Raw genomic sequence first — 18,394 nt, 5'->3', positions numbered from 1 at the left:
TTTTCTCTCGGTTGATATCAATTAAAATGCGCTACACGTCCTAGCAACCCGTCGGTTGGATTAGTTATGACATGCCCACACGTCGTACGGTCTGAACCAGTTAAAGATGGACTGCCCCATCCCCCCCCCCTAAAACATGATCATTAGGTACTATGATGATTATACTCGGAGGAAGATTTCTTTAAAAAAACAAACCTGAACCCACCTGAACTTAAGCCTCACCCACAGCTGTTGTTGTATGATAATGTGGGAGGGGCTAGGGTTATGATGTCACTGGTGTTATTTCGATTGGGCCTTTTGACACGAATACAAGACAACTCACCCCGGTGCTTGCCCGTTTTTCCTCCCGGAATTTTCCCCAGTGAGGGGGATAACTTTGTAATATGCTATTGGCTGTTTGTATTCTTTTTGGACAAATATAAAAAGATACTCCTGTGGAAAGGCTATATTATTTTACTTATATTGACCCTATAAACAATTTAGTATTATTTAGTATATGTAAGATTTTTCCCACTCAAATGGTACCTCGTCAGATAATCCCCACATAGCCTACAACAACTTCTGTGAACAGACTTCACTGTAGTAGCTTTTCATAAATTATATTTGTACTTAGGCTGTCTGCTGCCGTGAAAGTTTATAGTTAGATAAATTCAAAGTCCAGCCGTCTGCTGTCCAGCCTCTCCCACCCCTCACTGGGGAAAATTCCGGGAGGAAAACAGAAAAGGGGTGAGTTGTCTTGTTACCTTTGACACTAAGGCTGCGTTCGAATTGCTAGGGTTGTTCCCTACTCCCTACTCCCCATACGGGGACCCAGACTCAGTGGACTCAAATAGTGATTAATTCGGACAATACTCCCTGTATGGGGAGCACCGACTCTGACGTCAATATCGGTAGAGGGCGCTATAGGTCCGCGGGTTCATGTACTTTTTATTTGCATTGTAATCCCCATAGGGTTTTTTCAGATGCCTCATAAAGAACTGTATGAAAAATAAACAAATCATCCCGGCCGTTTCACTCAATTGGATATGAAGAATCAACTGACTACAAAAAACCAGTCAAAACGCTGCTGCTGAAATGATGATAAAAAGGTTATTATTTTAAAATAACATAGGCCTATGATTATTATCAATAAATTAATATTATATCCATTATCCAGCAATATGAAAACAGTGCACCACCTTGACAATATGAAAATATCAGCAGCATGATTATGAACCCCCGCTAACGCGACGTCCGTGTTGTGAGCTTGTAGATCGGGTACTTTTGGTAAAGAATTACCAAAAGTAGCCAATCTACAAGCTCTGCTCACAATACGGACGTTAACAGAAACAGCAGTCCAATAAATTACTGCCTACATAATGAAGTTGTAATGTATTTAGCGCAATTTAATGAAATCATGTTAGATAACATATATTTTTGAATGGCAGGAATTAATTAATATGAATAAAACATATGTTTGGAGACACAATTAATGTGTCTCACATGCATGTACAAAATATATATTGGACTTTAGCACATAGCTTTACAACCTCACCAACCTTAATCAAAAAACTATTCAAATATAAGGCCTTCTACAGCAAGCAACTGTTTTATTATAAATAAATAAAACAAATCAATTGCAAATAAATGCACAGATCATTTGTCTCGAGATCTGTAGCTTTGAGATCCGCCAGGGAAGAAAAGAGAGGGGAAACGAAAGTTTAAAAAGTACATTTGTGTTGATTTCTTTCGCTGGTTCAACTTCTGCCTCTTCTGAGTTGGAGCGCAATAAATAAGCGCATGCATGCAGAAGCAGCGCACGTGCGCGCAAACGCGTGCATGTGCGCTCAAGAGCGAGCGTGCGCAATGCATTATGGGGCAGATTTGCTTCGCTGTGTTTTTGTAGTGACCATCGGATGGTCCCTACAATTCCCGGTGCATTGTGGGATACTTCAGTCCACTACATTAGGGTGCAAAAATGCTCACTACATATTCGGACACTATAACAAAATGGCGGAACCCCAAAGTAGTGCACTATATGGGGCATAGGGAATGAATTCGAACGCAGCCCATGGCTTTCAGCTTTCAGGAAGAAACCAAAAAATACACAGTGATTGTTTTCCCCCCCTAAAACATGATCATTGGGTACTATGATTATAGTAGGAGGAAGATTTCTTTCAAAAAACAACAAGGGGTAGACATATTTGAATATTCTAACCACACCTGGGGGTCTATTAGACTCTAAGAGCTTAGATTTAGAGTAATGCTCCATAGCGACACACAGGGACTACAAATTTCACGCCCCCAAATGAGACAGCGGCCCCACTTCTGGTCCGTTTCAACTGTGTACTGCAGCTGCCAATGCAATCCCTATGAGAGGCATCATGAAATACCCTAATGTCACTGGTTCATTACTGAGGCTATAGCGATTTTTTTGTGTTCTAATAAAGTGTCCCATATGTTTGATTTGTCCTTTTCAATGTCACATAACTGCCATCTCAATATACATCCTACAATGTACTATAATATACTCCATCAGTTTGTGAAAAGTGCTAGCATTGTAAATCTCAAGTCAAAGTGGTCGCACGGTATATACGTCACGGTTGCATCCCTTGAGGTTTTCAATACCCAGATATATTTGTTGTATTTCGTTTTATATGCTATGTATTTGTTGAAAATGATCTAAACAGCTTCTTGCAAGACTATTATTAATACTCATCTGGAGAATTCACTAGGTAGTTGAAAATGTCAGGATGTCACTCCTCCATTTAGCTGGGTTATTTTCCCATGCAACTATTCAGCAAAGTTAATTATACAACAAGTTGACAGCGGTAAAACACACCGCCGGAGCTCCGTGGTAGGTAGAACATATATAGTAAGCCTGTGACATGTTCAAAATATAGACATGAATAACAAAGTCAGTCGGGATCGGCTTGTATATTGAGAATTCCACTCTTCAAAGTCGGCACTCGTAGCCTCGTAAAGGCAGTGACGTCCCTTAAAAGCGACAGGTTCTCTGTCTGCCGTCTCCCCTCTGCTCCGTTAACATTATGGGTAACTCATTCAAGTGGTAAATTAAATGTGAAATACATCCTCTATTGAGAAAACAACAATATATGTTGACAAAGACACGTCATACATTTGGAAACATATTTTTATTCAAATCAATATAGTCTTCAGTTCATTTCATATTATTTTAAAAGTAGGCTAACTACAGTTGAATTTCAATGGACTTCTATGGGCTGGCCTGCAGTATCCGTGCCAACGGACCAGAAGTGGGGACGCTGTCTCATTTGGGGGCGTGAAATTTGTAGTCCCCGTGTGTCTCTATTGACACATACAAGGCCAGAAAAAAGTACAAAAATCACGGAACTCCATCTTTGGAATGAAAGCCATTACCTGAGTGAAGTGCATGGCCATACGAGACACACCACCTAATAACAACGTTGGCTTCCCTGGACAATCTTTGGCTGTAAGACAGTTACAATGTACAGTAAATCATATTAATGTGGTGTTCAGCGGTGAAGCTGCATTATACAGACTTGTGTGGTGTGCTAGTAGTGTGATGAACGGTTTATGGTTCACCAGGACCAAATGGAAATAGCATCATAAATACTTAACCAATAATACGGACACGCATACACGCGTTGCGCACACACACACACAGGTTGTGGCTGTAAATTGTGCCGAGGCTGGCTTATCCTTTTCCTTCAGTCTATTAGGACCCACAAAAGCACCAACTCAGTAAAACGGGTGTGTGCTTTCCTTTTATGCCTTGTTTGGGGGTTTGTTTTTGCAACCCAAGGGGCTGTGACATTGTCAAGGAATGCACATTCTTTGCGTGATTTGGAATGTTGTTTTTGAGCGGTGCTATCAGCCACTCCCATTAGACGGCAATGTGTGTCCCTATGTGTGTACGTGTCCGTCCAAGCACGGAAATAGCGTTTGTCGACCACCAACTGCCACATGCACGCACGCACACACACACACACACACACACACACACACACACACACACACACACACACACACACAGAGAGGCCAGGGAGGAGAGACAGTACAGTACAGTACAGTACAGTACAGTGCCGCGCTACAAGCTTGTAGGTCTGCTATTTTTGAAAAATCGTGAATATATTATTTCACAGCGAACATTTTTAACTCAAATATGTGCTTCTGCGGGGTCCCTGGAACAACATATTTTCAGATGGGGGTCCCTGGAACAACATATTTTCAGATGGGGGGGGGTCGGCGGGCCAATTACATATAATTTCCTTGACATGAAATTGTTTGAGAACGACTGACATAGGAACCATAGGTTTTTTTTCAAGAAAACCGTCAGCATTTTATCATCATCATCATCATCATCATTTATTTAACTCTCGACCATGATCACATGGTTTAGAGCACAGATTCATAAAAGTATACAATACATTACACAATATACATAGACATATCAGAAGGCTTTCCCTATTTGAACAGTGGAAGAACATTTTTCAGAAAAGCACCCAATTCTAGATTACTTTTTGTTTTTCAGATTTTAATAATGCAATTCATTTAAACATTGGCAGGTATTTTTGCCTGAAATTCATAATGCTAGTATTCTTACATTCCAACAAAACATGGTACTCATCTCCAATTCTGGCTTCATTACATAGGTTACAAATCCTCTAACTTCTTTCCAGTCCTTTATATCTACCGATGACCTTTGGAATTCTTGTGTTGTTTAGCCTAAAGTTGCATATACTTACGGTTTTCACATAGAAGGTATTTTTCTAGTTTGAACTCTTGTTTGTATTCAACATAGAAGTCACATGATGTCATACTATTGAGTTCACTTTGCCACTTTTGCCACTTTCAACCTTTTGTTCGACAGTTCGCTTCAACCAGTCAATGTTATTACATTTCTGGGCCAACCAAATGTAAGACATACCACAGTCATCCAATATTTTCTTCACCTGTCTGTCTTCACCTGTCTGTCTTCACCTGTCTTCACCTGTCTTCACCTGTCTTCACCTGTCTGTCTTCACCTGTCTTTCTTCACCTGTCTTCACCTGTCTTTCTTCACCTGTCTTCACCTGTCTTCACCTGTCTTCACCTGTCTTTCTTCACCTGTCTTCACCTGTCTTTCTTCACCTGTCTTCACCTGTCTTTCTTCACCTGTCTTCACCTGTCTGTCTTCACCTGTCTTCACCTGTCTTTCTTCACCTGTCTTCACCTGTCTTTCTTCACCTGTCTTCACCTGTCTTTCTTCACCTGTCTTCACCTGTCTTTCTTCACCTGTCTTCACCTGTCTTCACCTGTCTTCACCTGTCTTCACCTGTCTTTCTTCACCTGTCTTCACCTGTCTTTCTTCACCTGTCTTCACCTGTCTTCACCTGTCTTTCTTCACCTGTCTTCACCTGTCTTTCTTCACCTGTCTTCACCTGTCTGTCTTCACCTGTCTTCACCTGTCTTCACCTGTCTTTCTTCACCTGTCTTCACCTGTCTTTCTTCACCTGTCTTCACCTGTCTTCACCTGTCTTCACCTGTCTGTCTTCACCTGTCTTCACCTGTCTTTCTTCACCTGTCTTCACCTGTCTTCACCTGTCTTTCTTCACCTGTCTGTCTTCACCTGTCTTCACCTGTCTTCACCTGTCTTTCTTCACCTGTCTGTCTTCACCTGTCTTCACCTGTCTTCACCTGTCTTCACCTGTCTTTCTTCACCTGTCTTCACCTGTCTTTCTTCACCTGTCTTCACCTGTCTTCACCTGTCTTTCTTCACCTGTCTTCACCTGTCTTCACCTGTCTTTCTTCACCTGTCTTCACCTGTCTTTCTTCACCTGTCTTCACCTGTCTGTCTTCACCTGTCTTCACCTGTCTTTCTTCACCTGTCTTCACCTGTCTTCACCTGTCTTCACCTGTCTTTCTTCACCTGTCTTCACCTGTCTTTCTTCACCTGTGCAACTTTAGAAGGCATTTTGTAGAATGGCGCTCAGCTCTAAATGGGGTTTTAAAGCATCCTCCTCTCCCTCTCTCTGGGTTCATTTCAGGAGGTGAGCATCCACTTTGTGATCTCCGGCCTGCTGCACGTCTACCAGCGGATGATCGACCGCGAGGAGGAGACGTGTCTGTTCGTGACCCACCCCGGGGAGCTGGTGGGTCAGCTGGCCGTCCTGACCGGAGAGCCGCTCATCTTCACCGTCCGCGCGCTCCGAGACTGCAGCTTCCTCGCCGTCTCCAAGACTCACTTCTACGAGTTAGTTTAATGACACGGCCAAAAAATGCATCTCATCAGTAGATAAACTACTAGGGCTTTAACCCATTTTGGCCTGACGTCGACATTTAAAAAATATCTTCTAAATCCTGACAGTTTTCTGAAATACCTATGTTTCTATGTCAGTGGTGCTCAATATTTCATGTGAAGGACTCCAAAAATGATCCGTAATTGGCCGCCGACCCCATCTGAAAATATGTTGTTCCAGGAACCCCTCCGGAAGCAAAGATTTGAGTTAAAAACGTTCGCTCTGAAAGAATATATTCAAAGATTTGCGCCACATTTTTCAAGATTTTTCAAAAATAGCAGACCTACAAGCTCGTAGCGCGGCACTCGGTGCCGCGCTATGAGCTTGTAGATCTGCTATTTTTCAATAGCTAAAAGTATAACATAACGCTTTTTTTTGCTGCCAAAAACTGCTTTGTATTTTTACTTGACCAGGATCATGCGCGTGGAGCCCACCGTCGTGCTGAACGTGGCGCACACTGTGGTGAGGAGAATGTCGTCCTTCGTCAGACAGATCGACTTCGCTCTGGACTGGATGGCCGTGGAAGCTGGCCGGGCTGTTTACAGGTATGGTAGTCTAGTTAACCCGGATGTGGCTGAAGCAGCTAGATGTAGCCAAAACACTCTAGAGCCGATCGACAACAACGGGAGGTATGAATAATCTACCGCGACTAGCGGTGGGCCGTCTAACACATGATCTTTGCTTAGAATTGGACGGGATGATTTAGATCAAGAGTTATTAACGTTTTAAGATTTTCGGTCTCGTCGGATAAAACAAAGGGGGAACATTTTCTTTTTTTTTAATCTTTTTTTTTGTGGCTTTCGCCTTTATTTTATATTTTTTATGGAGGGACAGACAGTAGGCTGACAGGAAATGGGGAGAGAGATGGGGGGGAAGACATGCAGTAAAGGCCGTCGGGATCGGGAGTCGAACCCGCGGCACACTACCAGACTGGATTACCAGCCAAGGTGCCTGGACCACTGAGCCATGGCCCAGGCCGGGGGGGAACATTTTCGATGACGTCCCACTGTTGCGCAACATCGAATGATGCGCAACAGACGCTCCCAGCCTGTGGAGCGATGCGATCGGTTTTGATATCAATAATCTCCGTCCTTTTGATCAATCTTCGTCCTGGGCGCTGGGCGTTACTAATTGAAAAGACGGTGAACTTCATCCTGTGCGCTAAGGGTGTTATCTCTCCTAACGGTACCGACATCAATAGCCTACAGCATGGAATTGTGGACAAAATCTTATCGACAATGACGACAAAATATTCAAGGTTTTTGGGGTCTGAGAGGCTAAATGTCATCAAATGGTGGTCCGTGGCTCAAATGCCGAATAAATAATGGACCTTCTTGGTCATGAAAAGGGTTGAAAACCACTGTTGTGCGTGCGTGCGTGCGTGCGTGCGTGCGTGCGTGCGCGCAACCTGCCTGTGCTGTGGTCTATAAAACACAATGGAGGAGGCACACCTACAGTCATTTGTGCAAACTTCTAGTGTGTGACTGTGTGTGTGTGTGTCTCTCTCAGACAAGACGAGAGGTCAGACAGCACATTCATCGTGCTGAGTGGTCGTCTGCGCTCCGTCATCATGAAGGAGGACGGCAAGAAGGAGCTAACGGGGGAATATGGTCGTGGCGACCTCATTGGAGTGGTAAGCAGTTGTTTTTGGCAGCACATTTTGGTCAAATCAACTAATCAAATGATTCCCGAGCGCGGCGCGGCACGGCTGCAGCTCACAGCTCACCGCTCTTTGGCCATTTTCCAAAATTGAGCTGTTTTATCTTAGTATTAACCACATAATAACTGCTCCAACACGTTTCTATTCCTGAGAAGCTATTTAATTTAGATAGTGGATATTCAGCCTACGAATGTCATTGATAAAGGAAATAGAGCGTCGCAGTCCCGCCTCCTACCTGCAGGGCCCAGGAAATAATTCCCCGTTCATTTTCCTCATTTATGTATTTATTTAAAGACCTTTTAAGCCTCGTACAAAGCCAACTCGAGTTGTGAGAAATCATTTTTGTAATTATTTGTTTGGTCCAAAATATTGTGTTTGTTGTCATGATTTGTCAAGACTCGTTGGCTTCGTACGACGCTTATAAGGTCTTTAAATAAATACTTTTTGGGAAAATGCATTGGGAATAATTTCCTGGGCCTGGCGTCGTCATGATAGGGGGCGGGGCTGCGACGCTCTATTGATCAATGATCAACTGATCACATATGCTTATAGTTTGGAAATCATTACACTCGGGTTCTATTTTTGTTTCCCACAATGGATACAAAAATAATAATAATTCAGATTACAGACGCAAATGGGTCTGTTTTAGATATACTTTCTTTTTTGTTAATGGCTGTGTTTAGGACCTAGATTAGAGAAGTATAATTCTAGGATTTGTCACGGGTTTGATATGCTTAACCCATTTAGGCCTGACCTCAAAAATTTAAAAAAATCTTCTAAATCCCCCAGTTTTCTGAAATAAATATTTTCACGATTTTTCAAAAATAGCAGACCTACAAGCTATGAGCTTGTAGGTCTGCTATTTTTCAATAGCTAAATTATAACATAATGTTTAAAACACCAAAAGGGGTTCCCTCCCAAAATGGGTTAACGTTGGTGTAATAGTCCGAGAGAGTGCGTTCACTAATCAAATGAGAACGCCATCTGACAGCTAAATGGCAACTATCATTAATTTATCCTGAACACATCAATTATTAAACATAATTAGGACTGGAAAACGTAGGTTTGAGTTTGTCAGCACTCTCCCGAAAAGGCCAGCGTCAGCACATCTGTTCTCCTCTTTATTTTCTGTGTGTACTCGATAATCTTCTGTGCAGGTATATTTCCAGTATGCTATGAAATACCCGTAAAACAGCCATACACTTTGATGGATTCTTTATATTCAGAATCAACTTTGTCACATCACAGTTTAAACAAGTCAAAACAAGTGGGTGGTCTTGTGGTTACCAGACAGTGGCCTTGTGGTGAGAGTGTCCGCCCTGGACATACATGTAATTGTGGACAACGTTCGCTCTGAAAGAATATATATTCAAAGATTTGTGCCGCATTTTTACGATTTTTCAAAAATAGCAGATCTACAAGTTCATAGCGCGCCACTCGGTGGCGCGCTATGAGCTTGTAGATCTGCTATTTTTCAATAGCTAAAGTATAACATAATGCTTAGTTAAAACACCAACAGGGGTTCCCGCCCAAAATGGGTTAAACAAGTAAAAACAAGTGGGTGAGACGGTGGCCTTGTGGTAAAACAGCCATACACTTTGTCCTTAGAGAGGAACCGCATAAAAGTATTCATAACACCTTGCTTCCAAATTGGGCCCATAAATAAATTAATAAAACAATGTTCTATAGTGCACAGTTTTTATTCCATCCTGGTGGATAAATGCCCTCTCCTTTTATTTATCTCCAAACTAATTGTTTTACCACTTTCACCCACTTTTGCAATTATCAGTGTCTCTGGGATATGATGCCCACGCTTCTAATAATAATACTGGGGCGAATGGATGGATGCCATGGTTACTGTTACCTGGGAAGTATTATAACCTTAGTTACAGAGTCTGTGGCGGTTCGGAAATAAGATGCTTATAACTCCTTTAGGACTGAGACCAGATTCTACAAAATGTCTTCTAAATCTAAATGACGGTGTTCTGAAAAACCCTATGTTTCTATGTCAGTGGCTTCTCAAACTACTCAAGGACCCCCCAGAAATGATATGTAATTGGCCACTGACCCCGATCTGAAAATATGTTGTTCCAGCCCCCCCCCCCCCCCCCCCCCCCCCCAGTAGCAAAGATATGGGTTAAAAATGTTCGCCGTGAATGAATATATATTCCGGGATTTATACGATTTTCTCAAATCTTTGCTTCTGGGAGGTCCCTGGAACAACATATTTTCAGATGGGGGGGGGCGGGGGCATATTACATATAATTTTTGGGGTCCTTGACATGAAATATTGAGCACCACTGATACAGAAACAAGGTTTTTCAGAAAACTGTCAGGATTTTGAAGACATTTTTTTTTAAAATTTCGACGTCAGGCTTAAATGGGTTGAAACACCAAAAGGGGTTTCCCGTCCAGAAGGGGATAAGGTCGGCTGTGCACTGTGAGACAGATTTAGCTCCCCTATATGTGGACGTCATCATCACTTGGATGATTAGATGGAGATATGGGCTAGAGTCAGATATAGATCTCATATAACGGGGCCAGCAGATACTGTCGTTCTCCAAGAATAGAAAATGGATATATATATATATATTTTCAATACCAATTCAACTTTTTCTTTACCGTCTACATTTATTTTGAAAGGAGAATTCCATACTAGAAGGCTTTCTTACCTTTTATTTGTAGTTGTTACGCTATTTCCCTACCATAAGCCCTCAATGGGGGTTGGGTTTTTGTGCTAATTCGCTTATTTACATCGAAATAAGTAGTAAAGTGTGCCGCTTGGGATACTATTTACATTATGAAGAGAGGATATATATATACAAAAAAAAATATTTTTGAGCGATGGAAATAAGCGAATTAGCACAACACCCCAATGCAATCAATTCATTGGGGGTTATATGTAATGGGGGTTGTCAGGATTTAGAAGACTTTTTTTTTTTCGACGTGAGGCCTAAATGGGTTAAGACCGTGACAGTGACACTCTCCTGAACCTTGTGTGAACATGTCTGTGTGTTGTTGTTGTTGTGCTGTCCAGGTGGAGGCCCTGACCCATCAGAACAGGGCCACCACGGTCCATGCTGTACGGGACTCTGAGCTGGCCAAGCTACCAGAAGGGGCGCTCAGCTCCATCAAAAGGAAGTTCCCTCAGGTAGGCTGTATGCTGTGGTGGGAAAAAGTACTGTAATTGTTTTACTGAAGTAAAAATACCAATACTGCAATTTAGAAGTACTTACAAGTTACAAGTAAAAGTACGGAATTGAAAATATACTTGAGTAAAGGTACAAAAGTATCGGCATCAAAATGTACTTAAAGTACTAAAAGTGTACATATTGCAGAATGTCCCATTTCACAAGTTCAAAATGTGTAGAAAATCTATTGAAAATAGCCGATCTACAAGCTCACAATGTGTCTCGTTGCGATGCAGTGTGAGCTTGTAGATCGGCTATTTTCAAATGGCCGAAATGTATAGGGTTGAAGTGGTTAATGTATGTTTTCTAATCAAAATTAAAAACTACAAAGTAACTAGTAAGGAGAGTTTTCAAATAATTGGAGTGAAGTAAAAGTACAAATTTTGGCTCCGAGATGTAGTGGAGTAGAAGTAAAAGTGCTGGAAATTGGAAATACTCAAGTAAAGTACAAATACTTCAAAATTGTACTTAAGTAAAAGTACTTAGTTACTTTACACCACTGGCTGTATGCATATGCAATGCCTGGTCTATCAGAACTTGAATTTTAATTTAATTTAACGGTTATAGTTTTTAACATAATGTTGCCTGGTTTTCCTTGTAACTACACGGCGTTGAAAACAAGGGTCTCTCCCTCAATGCGTTCCCAAGCTTCACCACCTGTAGGCCAGAATTATACTTGACTCACCTGTCGCCGAGTTTGCCTTTTTGACGCCTATTTTCGTATGTACCTCGGCGCCGATGATGCCTTATCACGCCTTTTTTAATTGTATACGATGATGTCGTGGGGAAATTAATTATCTGTTACAGTATGTTCGCTCTGCAACACTGGTGTTCGGTGAAAGATAATTTAAGCGCATGGGCAATTTATTTTTTTAAGCAATATTCCACCTACAACGGAATGCTCAGAATAGGGACTGCATCGATAAAGACTGACATTCAATTCTTCTAAAACAGGTTGTCACAAGGTTGATTCATTTACTGGGACAGAAGATCCTCCAGCAGGCGAATGGCTCTCTGACAGGTGTGTGTGTGTGTGTGTGTGTGTGTGTGTGTGTGTGTGTGTGTGTGTGTGTGTGTGTGTGTGTGTGTGTGTGTGTGTGTGTGTGTGTGTGTGTGTGTGTGTGTGTGTGTGTGTGTGTGTGTGTGTGTGTGTGTGTGTGTGTGTGTGTGTGTGTGTGTGTGTGTGCGCGCGCGCGCTAGGGCTTTCACTTCTAGTGATTTTTACTAGTTGCCTAGTTGCCTAGTTTACTAGTCGACTAGTTGTTTAACTACCTATTATGTAAAAAAGAAAAAAACTTGAAAAAGGTTTTTTATTTTTTTTAATAATATTTGTACATTTCAAAACTGTGTACATTGGTGACTATAATCTAGCATTCTAGCTGATCGTGAGGCCTACAAAAACTAGAACCCCCCCCCCCCCCCCCCCCTTTTTATTTTTCTTATCAACTAGTACCAGCAAGGTCAACTAGTGGATTTACTAGTCGTTGAATAGTCGACCATGTCACAACAACGAGGTAGAGAATCTGAATGTGATTTTTAGACATGCCTAGGTTTACTTGGTTGTCAGGTATCACAGCCTGCTGTCTAAGTCCATTTAGACCTGATGATGATTCTACAAATGTCTTCTAAATCCTGACATTTTTCTTGAAAAAACTCGTCGTTCTCATACATTTTCATGTCAAGGACCCCCAAGATTATATGTAATTGGCCGCCGACCCCATCTGAAAATATGTTGTTCCAGCCCCCCCCAGAAGCAAAGATTTTATATATATAAAGATTTGCGCCCCATTTTCACAATTTTTCAAAAATAGCAGACCTGCAAGCAGATCTACAAGCTCATAGCGTGGCACTGAGTGCCGCGCTACGAGCTTTTAGATCTGCTATTTTTCAATAGCTAAAGTATAACATAATGCTTAAAACACAAAAAGGGGTTCCCGCCCAAAATAGGTTAATAACATCTTCTGTACGACGCCCTCACGTCTCTCAGCTCGCAGCCTGGCTCTTCACACCCCGGGCAGCAAGTGGGATGCGGGGAACCAAGCCTCCAACCTGTCCACGGTGACGGTGCTGCCTGTGTCTGAAGAGGTGCCCATCATGGCCTTCACCTTGGAGCTGCAGCACGCGCTCATCGCCATCGGTACGAGAAAAGACACACACACGCACACACAGTGGCGTGCACAGATAGACACTAGGTGGTGCTAGAGCACCTGCTCTTTGCCCTCTGGATAGCAATGTGCCATTTTGAAAAATATATATACCGGTATATATTTATTTATTTTTTGTACAGTGTACACTGTACAGTATGTGGACCATGGTGACATTGATCAATGCTTGATAAAAAAAGCTTCTAATATATTATTTATGCCCCAAAACCTATAAATCTCACACTATTAAGGCAACCGGCCGGTTCCACGCGCTGCACAAGGTGCCCTTTTTTTCACTTGAGCACCTGCCCCTCTAAATGTCTGTGCACACCACTGTGCACACACACTTTATTTGAGTTTACATTTAGCGAATGAAATTCTTGAACACAAACGATAGTGGATGCGCAAACTTGCGGAAAACTCAACATGTGTTTCAGGATACAGATGACGGGTACAGGAAGCCTGGCCTCCTCCATATATACAGTATATACAGTATGGCGACCGCAGACTCTGAACAGAATGCCTTAGCTCTCAGCTTGGGCAGTCCTGCAGGTCTCTCACAACTGATTTATGGACATTATACCGTGGCTTCCAAATATGCACGCACGCACGCACGCACGCACGCACGCACGCACGCACGCACACACACAGGCTCCTTGTCTGTCACAGAGAGTTGCGGCCTAGATTCAGTGTCCTTGTGTTTACCGTTTGCCCTGCAGGTGCTCCCTGCTCAGATTTAATTTCACTTTTTACGACCTGTTTCCCGTCAACTTTGAGAGAGACTGAGCTGAGACTATAATATACCCTCTGGCCATTCTCCTCCCAATGTGTGTGCGTTCCATGTCAAGAGTAAAGGCTCATACATAGTCTGGATTTTCGGTGGTTAGGTGACCACCGAACTACAACATGACGTCACGAGCCGCGGTGAAGAGCAAACCCACCGCCACCGCTCCAGCCCTTCTCTCTGTTACTAACCACCACTCAACGTTATTTCAGCTCCGGTGGTCACCTCACCACCGGAGCTGTGGTGGTCACCTCACCACCGAAAATTCAGACTATGAATGAGCCTTTAAGCAAAGGGTTAGGGTTAGTGTCTTTTAACGTAACGGTGTGTCTTCCCTGTGCAATATGTATAGCTAATGGCTAATGGATAGCAAGTCACTGCATGTGACTTTATCGCGGCAACCATTTTGACATTAACCCATTTTGTTTCTACGTCAGTGGTTCTCAAGCCATTTCATGTCAAGGACTCCCAAAAATGTTATGTAATTAAATTGGCCTCCGACCCCCATCTGGAAATATGTTGTTCCAGCGACCCCCCCCAGAAGCAAAGATTTGAATTAGAAACATTTGCTCTAAGTAATAAAAGTATAACATAATCCTTAAAACACAAAGGGGTTCCCCGTCCTGAATGGTTTAAATAGTGGGCTAAACACAGCTGTTACAGATTAAACGTACCGGTATTACCTTCAGTTTTAGTGTAGCAGATCCGTTCCAAGAATACGAGACTGCTCGACCCTTATACCAACTCACCCCGCCATTCTTTTTAATGTAGTTAACAGTTAATTTAGTATTTCCCTCCCTCTCTGAAATCTGAAATTATCTTGTATACAGATTTATTTGATTGCATAGTAGTCGATCTCTATACTCTGTAAAATGTAGAAGGAACAACATGTCACAGAGACGGTGACTGCTTAATTAAGTTAATGTAGGACCTTCTAGCAGTTAATTTCGTTTTATTAATCACATTTCTTCCATGTAGCCCATGTTTTGTAATGGCATCATCATGCTATTATGCCCGTGGATATACAGAGTGAACTTAACAATGATAAATTAATATGATAATACCTTTTTAAATAATCACAAACATGAATTGTGTTTGTTATTTACAGCTAGGTAGAGTAGTGGGGTGAGATGGAAAAGGGGCGAGCGTACCTGTTACCCTTTCCAACAGTGAACCAACATGATGCACCCACACACTATAGTATCAGCACCCTGTCTCCGTTTGACCTGAACGGAACTGAACCTCTCGGCTCAGAGAGCATAATCAATCACCGTCTCACGCCAGAGGCGGCCAGACATGGTAGCAGCTGAGATTCTTCATGACAGAGTGGCTCCGTCACCTTGACTGCGGACAGTGTCACGCACGCACGCACGCACCATTCCCTGCTCTCTTCCGTTCTCGCTAATGTGAATTAAACAGTAGTCATTAAACCTTAAAGGGACACTTCACCCTTTTTTGCAAATGCAAAAAATATATATATGTTAATGACGTTTAGGAGATTTAGAACACTTTCCTGGGGGGTCTTTATGTGTGTGATATGTGGTTTTAGATATTTTAGATTTTAGCAGTGTCCATGATGTCACAGACACTGGGCTCACTTCCTTCCTGGGACTACAATTCCCATAATGCGTTGGTGCACTGCTCCTCCTTGTGGACAGGGGGAGGGGCTGTCTTACTGAGACAACATGTAGTCCTATTTCCTTCGCCATTTCAGTAGCGCATACGTTCGTTCACGCGGGGGTTCAGAAGAAGCAGTTTTCGGGCTATGAACAGGGTCATGATTATCACAGATAATCTGATTGAAACAATATTGTTTCGTCTTCTCTGTCCCTCTTGTTACAATGTTCTAGTCATCACTATACCGCCGTCATTTGGAGTGTGATTTGAATGACACTTCATAGCGTTTCAGTACCAAGATAGCGTACAAAATGTTGCCCTTTCAGCATTCTGCACCCAATGTCAAGGTCACGGATACAGTGAGACATTTTGTCTATCATTGCTGTACCACCTTTTATTTATGGGTCTGTTTTGAATTAAACTGTAGGGGTTCACTTAGGCCTTATTTACACTGGCAGACAAATCTAGCCTGAATCAGATCTGTGCCACATCGAGATTGAAATCCGATTGGTTTAAATTAGTCCAACATGTCACATGACAAATCGGATTCCAATCTGGATGTGGCTCAGATATGATTCAGGCTGGATTTGGCTGCCAGTGTAAATGGGGCCTTACTTCACTACTAAGACGAGATTGTGTGTTCAGCATTCTGAGTCAAAGGTCAAAGGTCAATGTTGGTGTACATTAGTTTAGCAGGAATTTTGTGCAACTGTTTGGTTTACCTCCGTTTTCCCTGCTTAAAGGGATCGTGACTTTAAAAAAACATTTTTGTAATATTTCTTATTCATTATGTTTTCTGAGCTCAATTTGCACCCTAAAAACCTGAACTAGTAGACCGTAGATTTTCTGTGGTCTGGGGTTTTTCTGGCTCAAACAAGCGCTCTGATTTTCCTGTGGACTCTGATGTTGAGGCCTGTTTTTAATTGCAGCTCAAAAGGCATCAGAACACACAGAGAAAGCCCCAGACCACAGAAAATCCACTTGAATGTTCAAAGTTCAGGTTGTGGTGGGTGAAAAATTAAATGTCATGAAACCAATTTTAAGAAAAGACTGGAGCACATATAGACCTATCATGTAAAGGCGGTGGGTTTTGTAACCAAAATGGCTTCTTTGGTCAACATGTACAGGTCCGACTCTTTTACTGACCAGTGGTTCCATCAAACAGCGTCTTGGCGCAGCTGCTCTTGACAGGTATGTATGAGGTGCACTGGTGGTAACTACCGTTCAAGGCAAGACATTCGGTAGTGTTAACATTCATTTGTCGTCAGCTTTGCCCCAAAAATAAAACTTGAGTGTCGAACTTCAAATGGCCTAAAAGGCTCATATTTTCTGCTGGCTTTTGCTTCTGTTGACGTGTCTTGTTTTTATAATGGCGCTAGCCTCTCTCTTCTTTTTTTATAATGGCGCTAGCCTCTCTTCATCGGTTTTTATAATGGCGCTAGCCTCTCTCTTCATCTGTTTTTATAATGGCGCTAGCCTCTCTTCATCTGTTTTTATAATGGCGCTAGCCTCTCTTCATCTGTTTTTATAATGGCGCTAGCCTCTCTCTTCATCTGTTTTTATAATGGCGCAAGCCTCTCCATCGGTTTTTATAATGGCGCTAGCCTCTATCTTCATCTGTTTTTATAATGGCGCTAGCCTCTCTTCATCTGTTTTTATAATGGCGCAAGCCTCTCTTCATCGGTTTTTATAATGGCTCTAGCCTCTATCTTCATCTGTTTTTATAATGGCGCTAGCCTCTCTCTTCATCTGTTTTTATAATGGCTCTAGCCTCTATCTTCATCTGTTTTTATAATGGCGCTAGCCTCTCTCTTCATCTGTTTTTATAATGGCGCTAGCCTCTCTTCATCTGTTTTTATAATGGCGCTAGCCTCTCTTCATCTGTTTTTATAATGGCGCTAGCCTCTCTTCATCTGTTTTTATAATGGCGCTAGCCTCTCTTCATCTGTTTTTATAATGGCGCTAGCCTCTCTCTTCATCTGTTTTTATAATGGCGCTAGCCTCTCTCTTCATCTGTTTTTATAATGGCGCTAGCCTCTCTCTTCATCTGTTTTTATAATGGCGCTAGCCTCTCTTCATCTGTTTTTATAATGGCGCTAGCCTCTCTCTTCATCTGTTTTTATAATGGCGCTAGCCTCTCTTCATCTGTTTTTATAATGGCGCTAGCCTCTCTCTTCATCTGTTTTTTTGATGGCGCTAGCCTCTCTCTTCATCTGTTTTTATAATGGCGCTAGCCTCTCTTCATCTGTTTCGGTGGTGGTTTCACTCTGGCTTTCTCTCCCTCATATCTAAATGGTAAATGGTGCATTTATATAGCGCCTTTATCCAAGGCGCTTTACATAGATTGTGCATTACATTCACCCATTCACACACACATTCATACACCGATTGCGGCGGAAGCCATGCAAGGTACCAACCAGCACATCGGGAGCAATTTGGGGTTCAGTGTCTTGCCCAAGGACACTTCGACAAGTAGACAGGAGGAGCCGGGATTCGAACCGCCGACCCATGGATCATTGGACGACCTGCTCTACCTCCTGAGCCACAGTCGCCCATATCTCCGCCGTCGTCTTGGTCTTTTATCTTTCATCTATCTCGCTGTGTTTTATACTTTGACTCTCGACCTTGATCGGTTTATGTTTTTCCAGCCACTTCGTCTCTTTATCTCTCCTCCTTATCTCTTATCCTCTTCCTTATCTTTCTCTGTCAAATCTAGTCTCTCTCTCTCTCTCGCCCTC

The 18,394-nt window shown here is 42.4% G+C and overlaps 1 protein-coding gene across 1 annotated transcript in view; it reads left to right on the top strand.

The window, feature by feature from the left end:
- LOC306940146 (patatin-like phospholipase domain-containing protein 7) overlaps window positions 1-18,394 on the top strand; it is an 85,219-nt gene that overhangs the window by 21,010 nt on the left and 45,815 nt on the right. The window contains exons 16-22 of the mRNA XM_079525148.1: window positions 6,009-6,214; window positions 6,674-6,805; window positions 7,770-7,893; window positions 10,958-11,071; window positions 12,066-12,132; window positions 13,099-13,248; window positions 16,784-16,847. Coding sequence (XP_079381274.1) covers window positions 6,009-6,214; window positions 6,674-6,805; window positions 7,770-7,893; window positions 10,958-11,071; window positions 12,066-12,132; window positions 13,099-13,248; window positions 16,784-16,847 — 857 coding nt within the window. The remainder of the gene's footprint in view (window positions 1-6,008; window positions 6,215-6,673; window positions 6,806-7,769; window positions 7,894-10,957; window positions 11,072-12,065; window positions 12,133-13,098; window positions 13,249-16,783; window positions 16,848-18,394) is intronic.

This window comes from Electrona antarctica, assembly GCF_951216825.1.
Source record: "Electrona antarctica genome assembly, chromosome: 16".
Classification (NCBI taxonomy): Eukaryota; Metazoa; Chordata; class Actinopteri; order Myctophiformes; family Myctophidae; genus Electrona; species Electrona antarctica.
The sequence above is the reverse complement of the archived record's forward strand: the minus strand, read 5'-3'. Positions and strand labels throughout refer to the sequence as shown.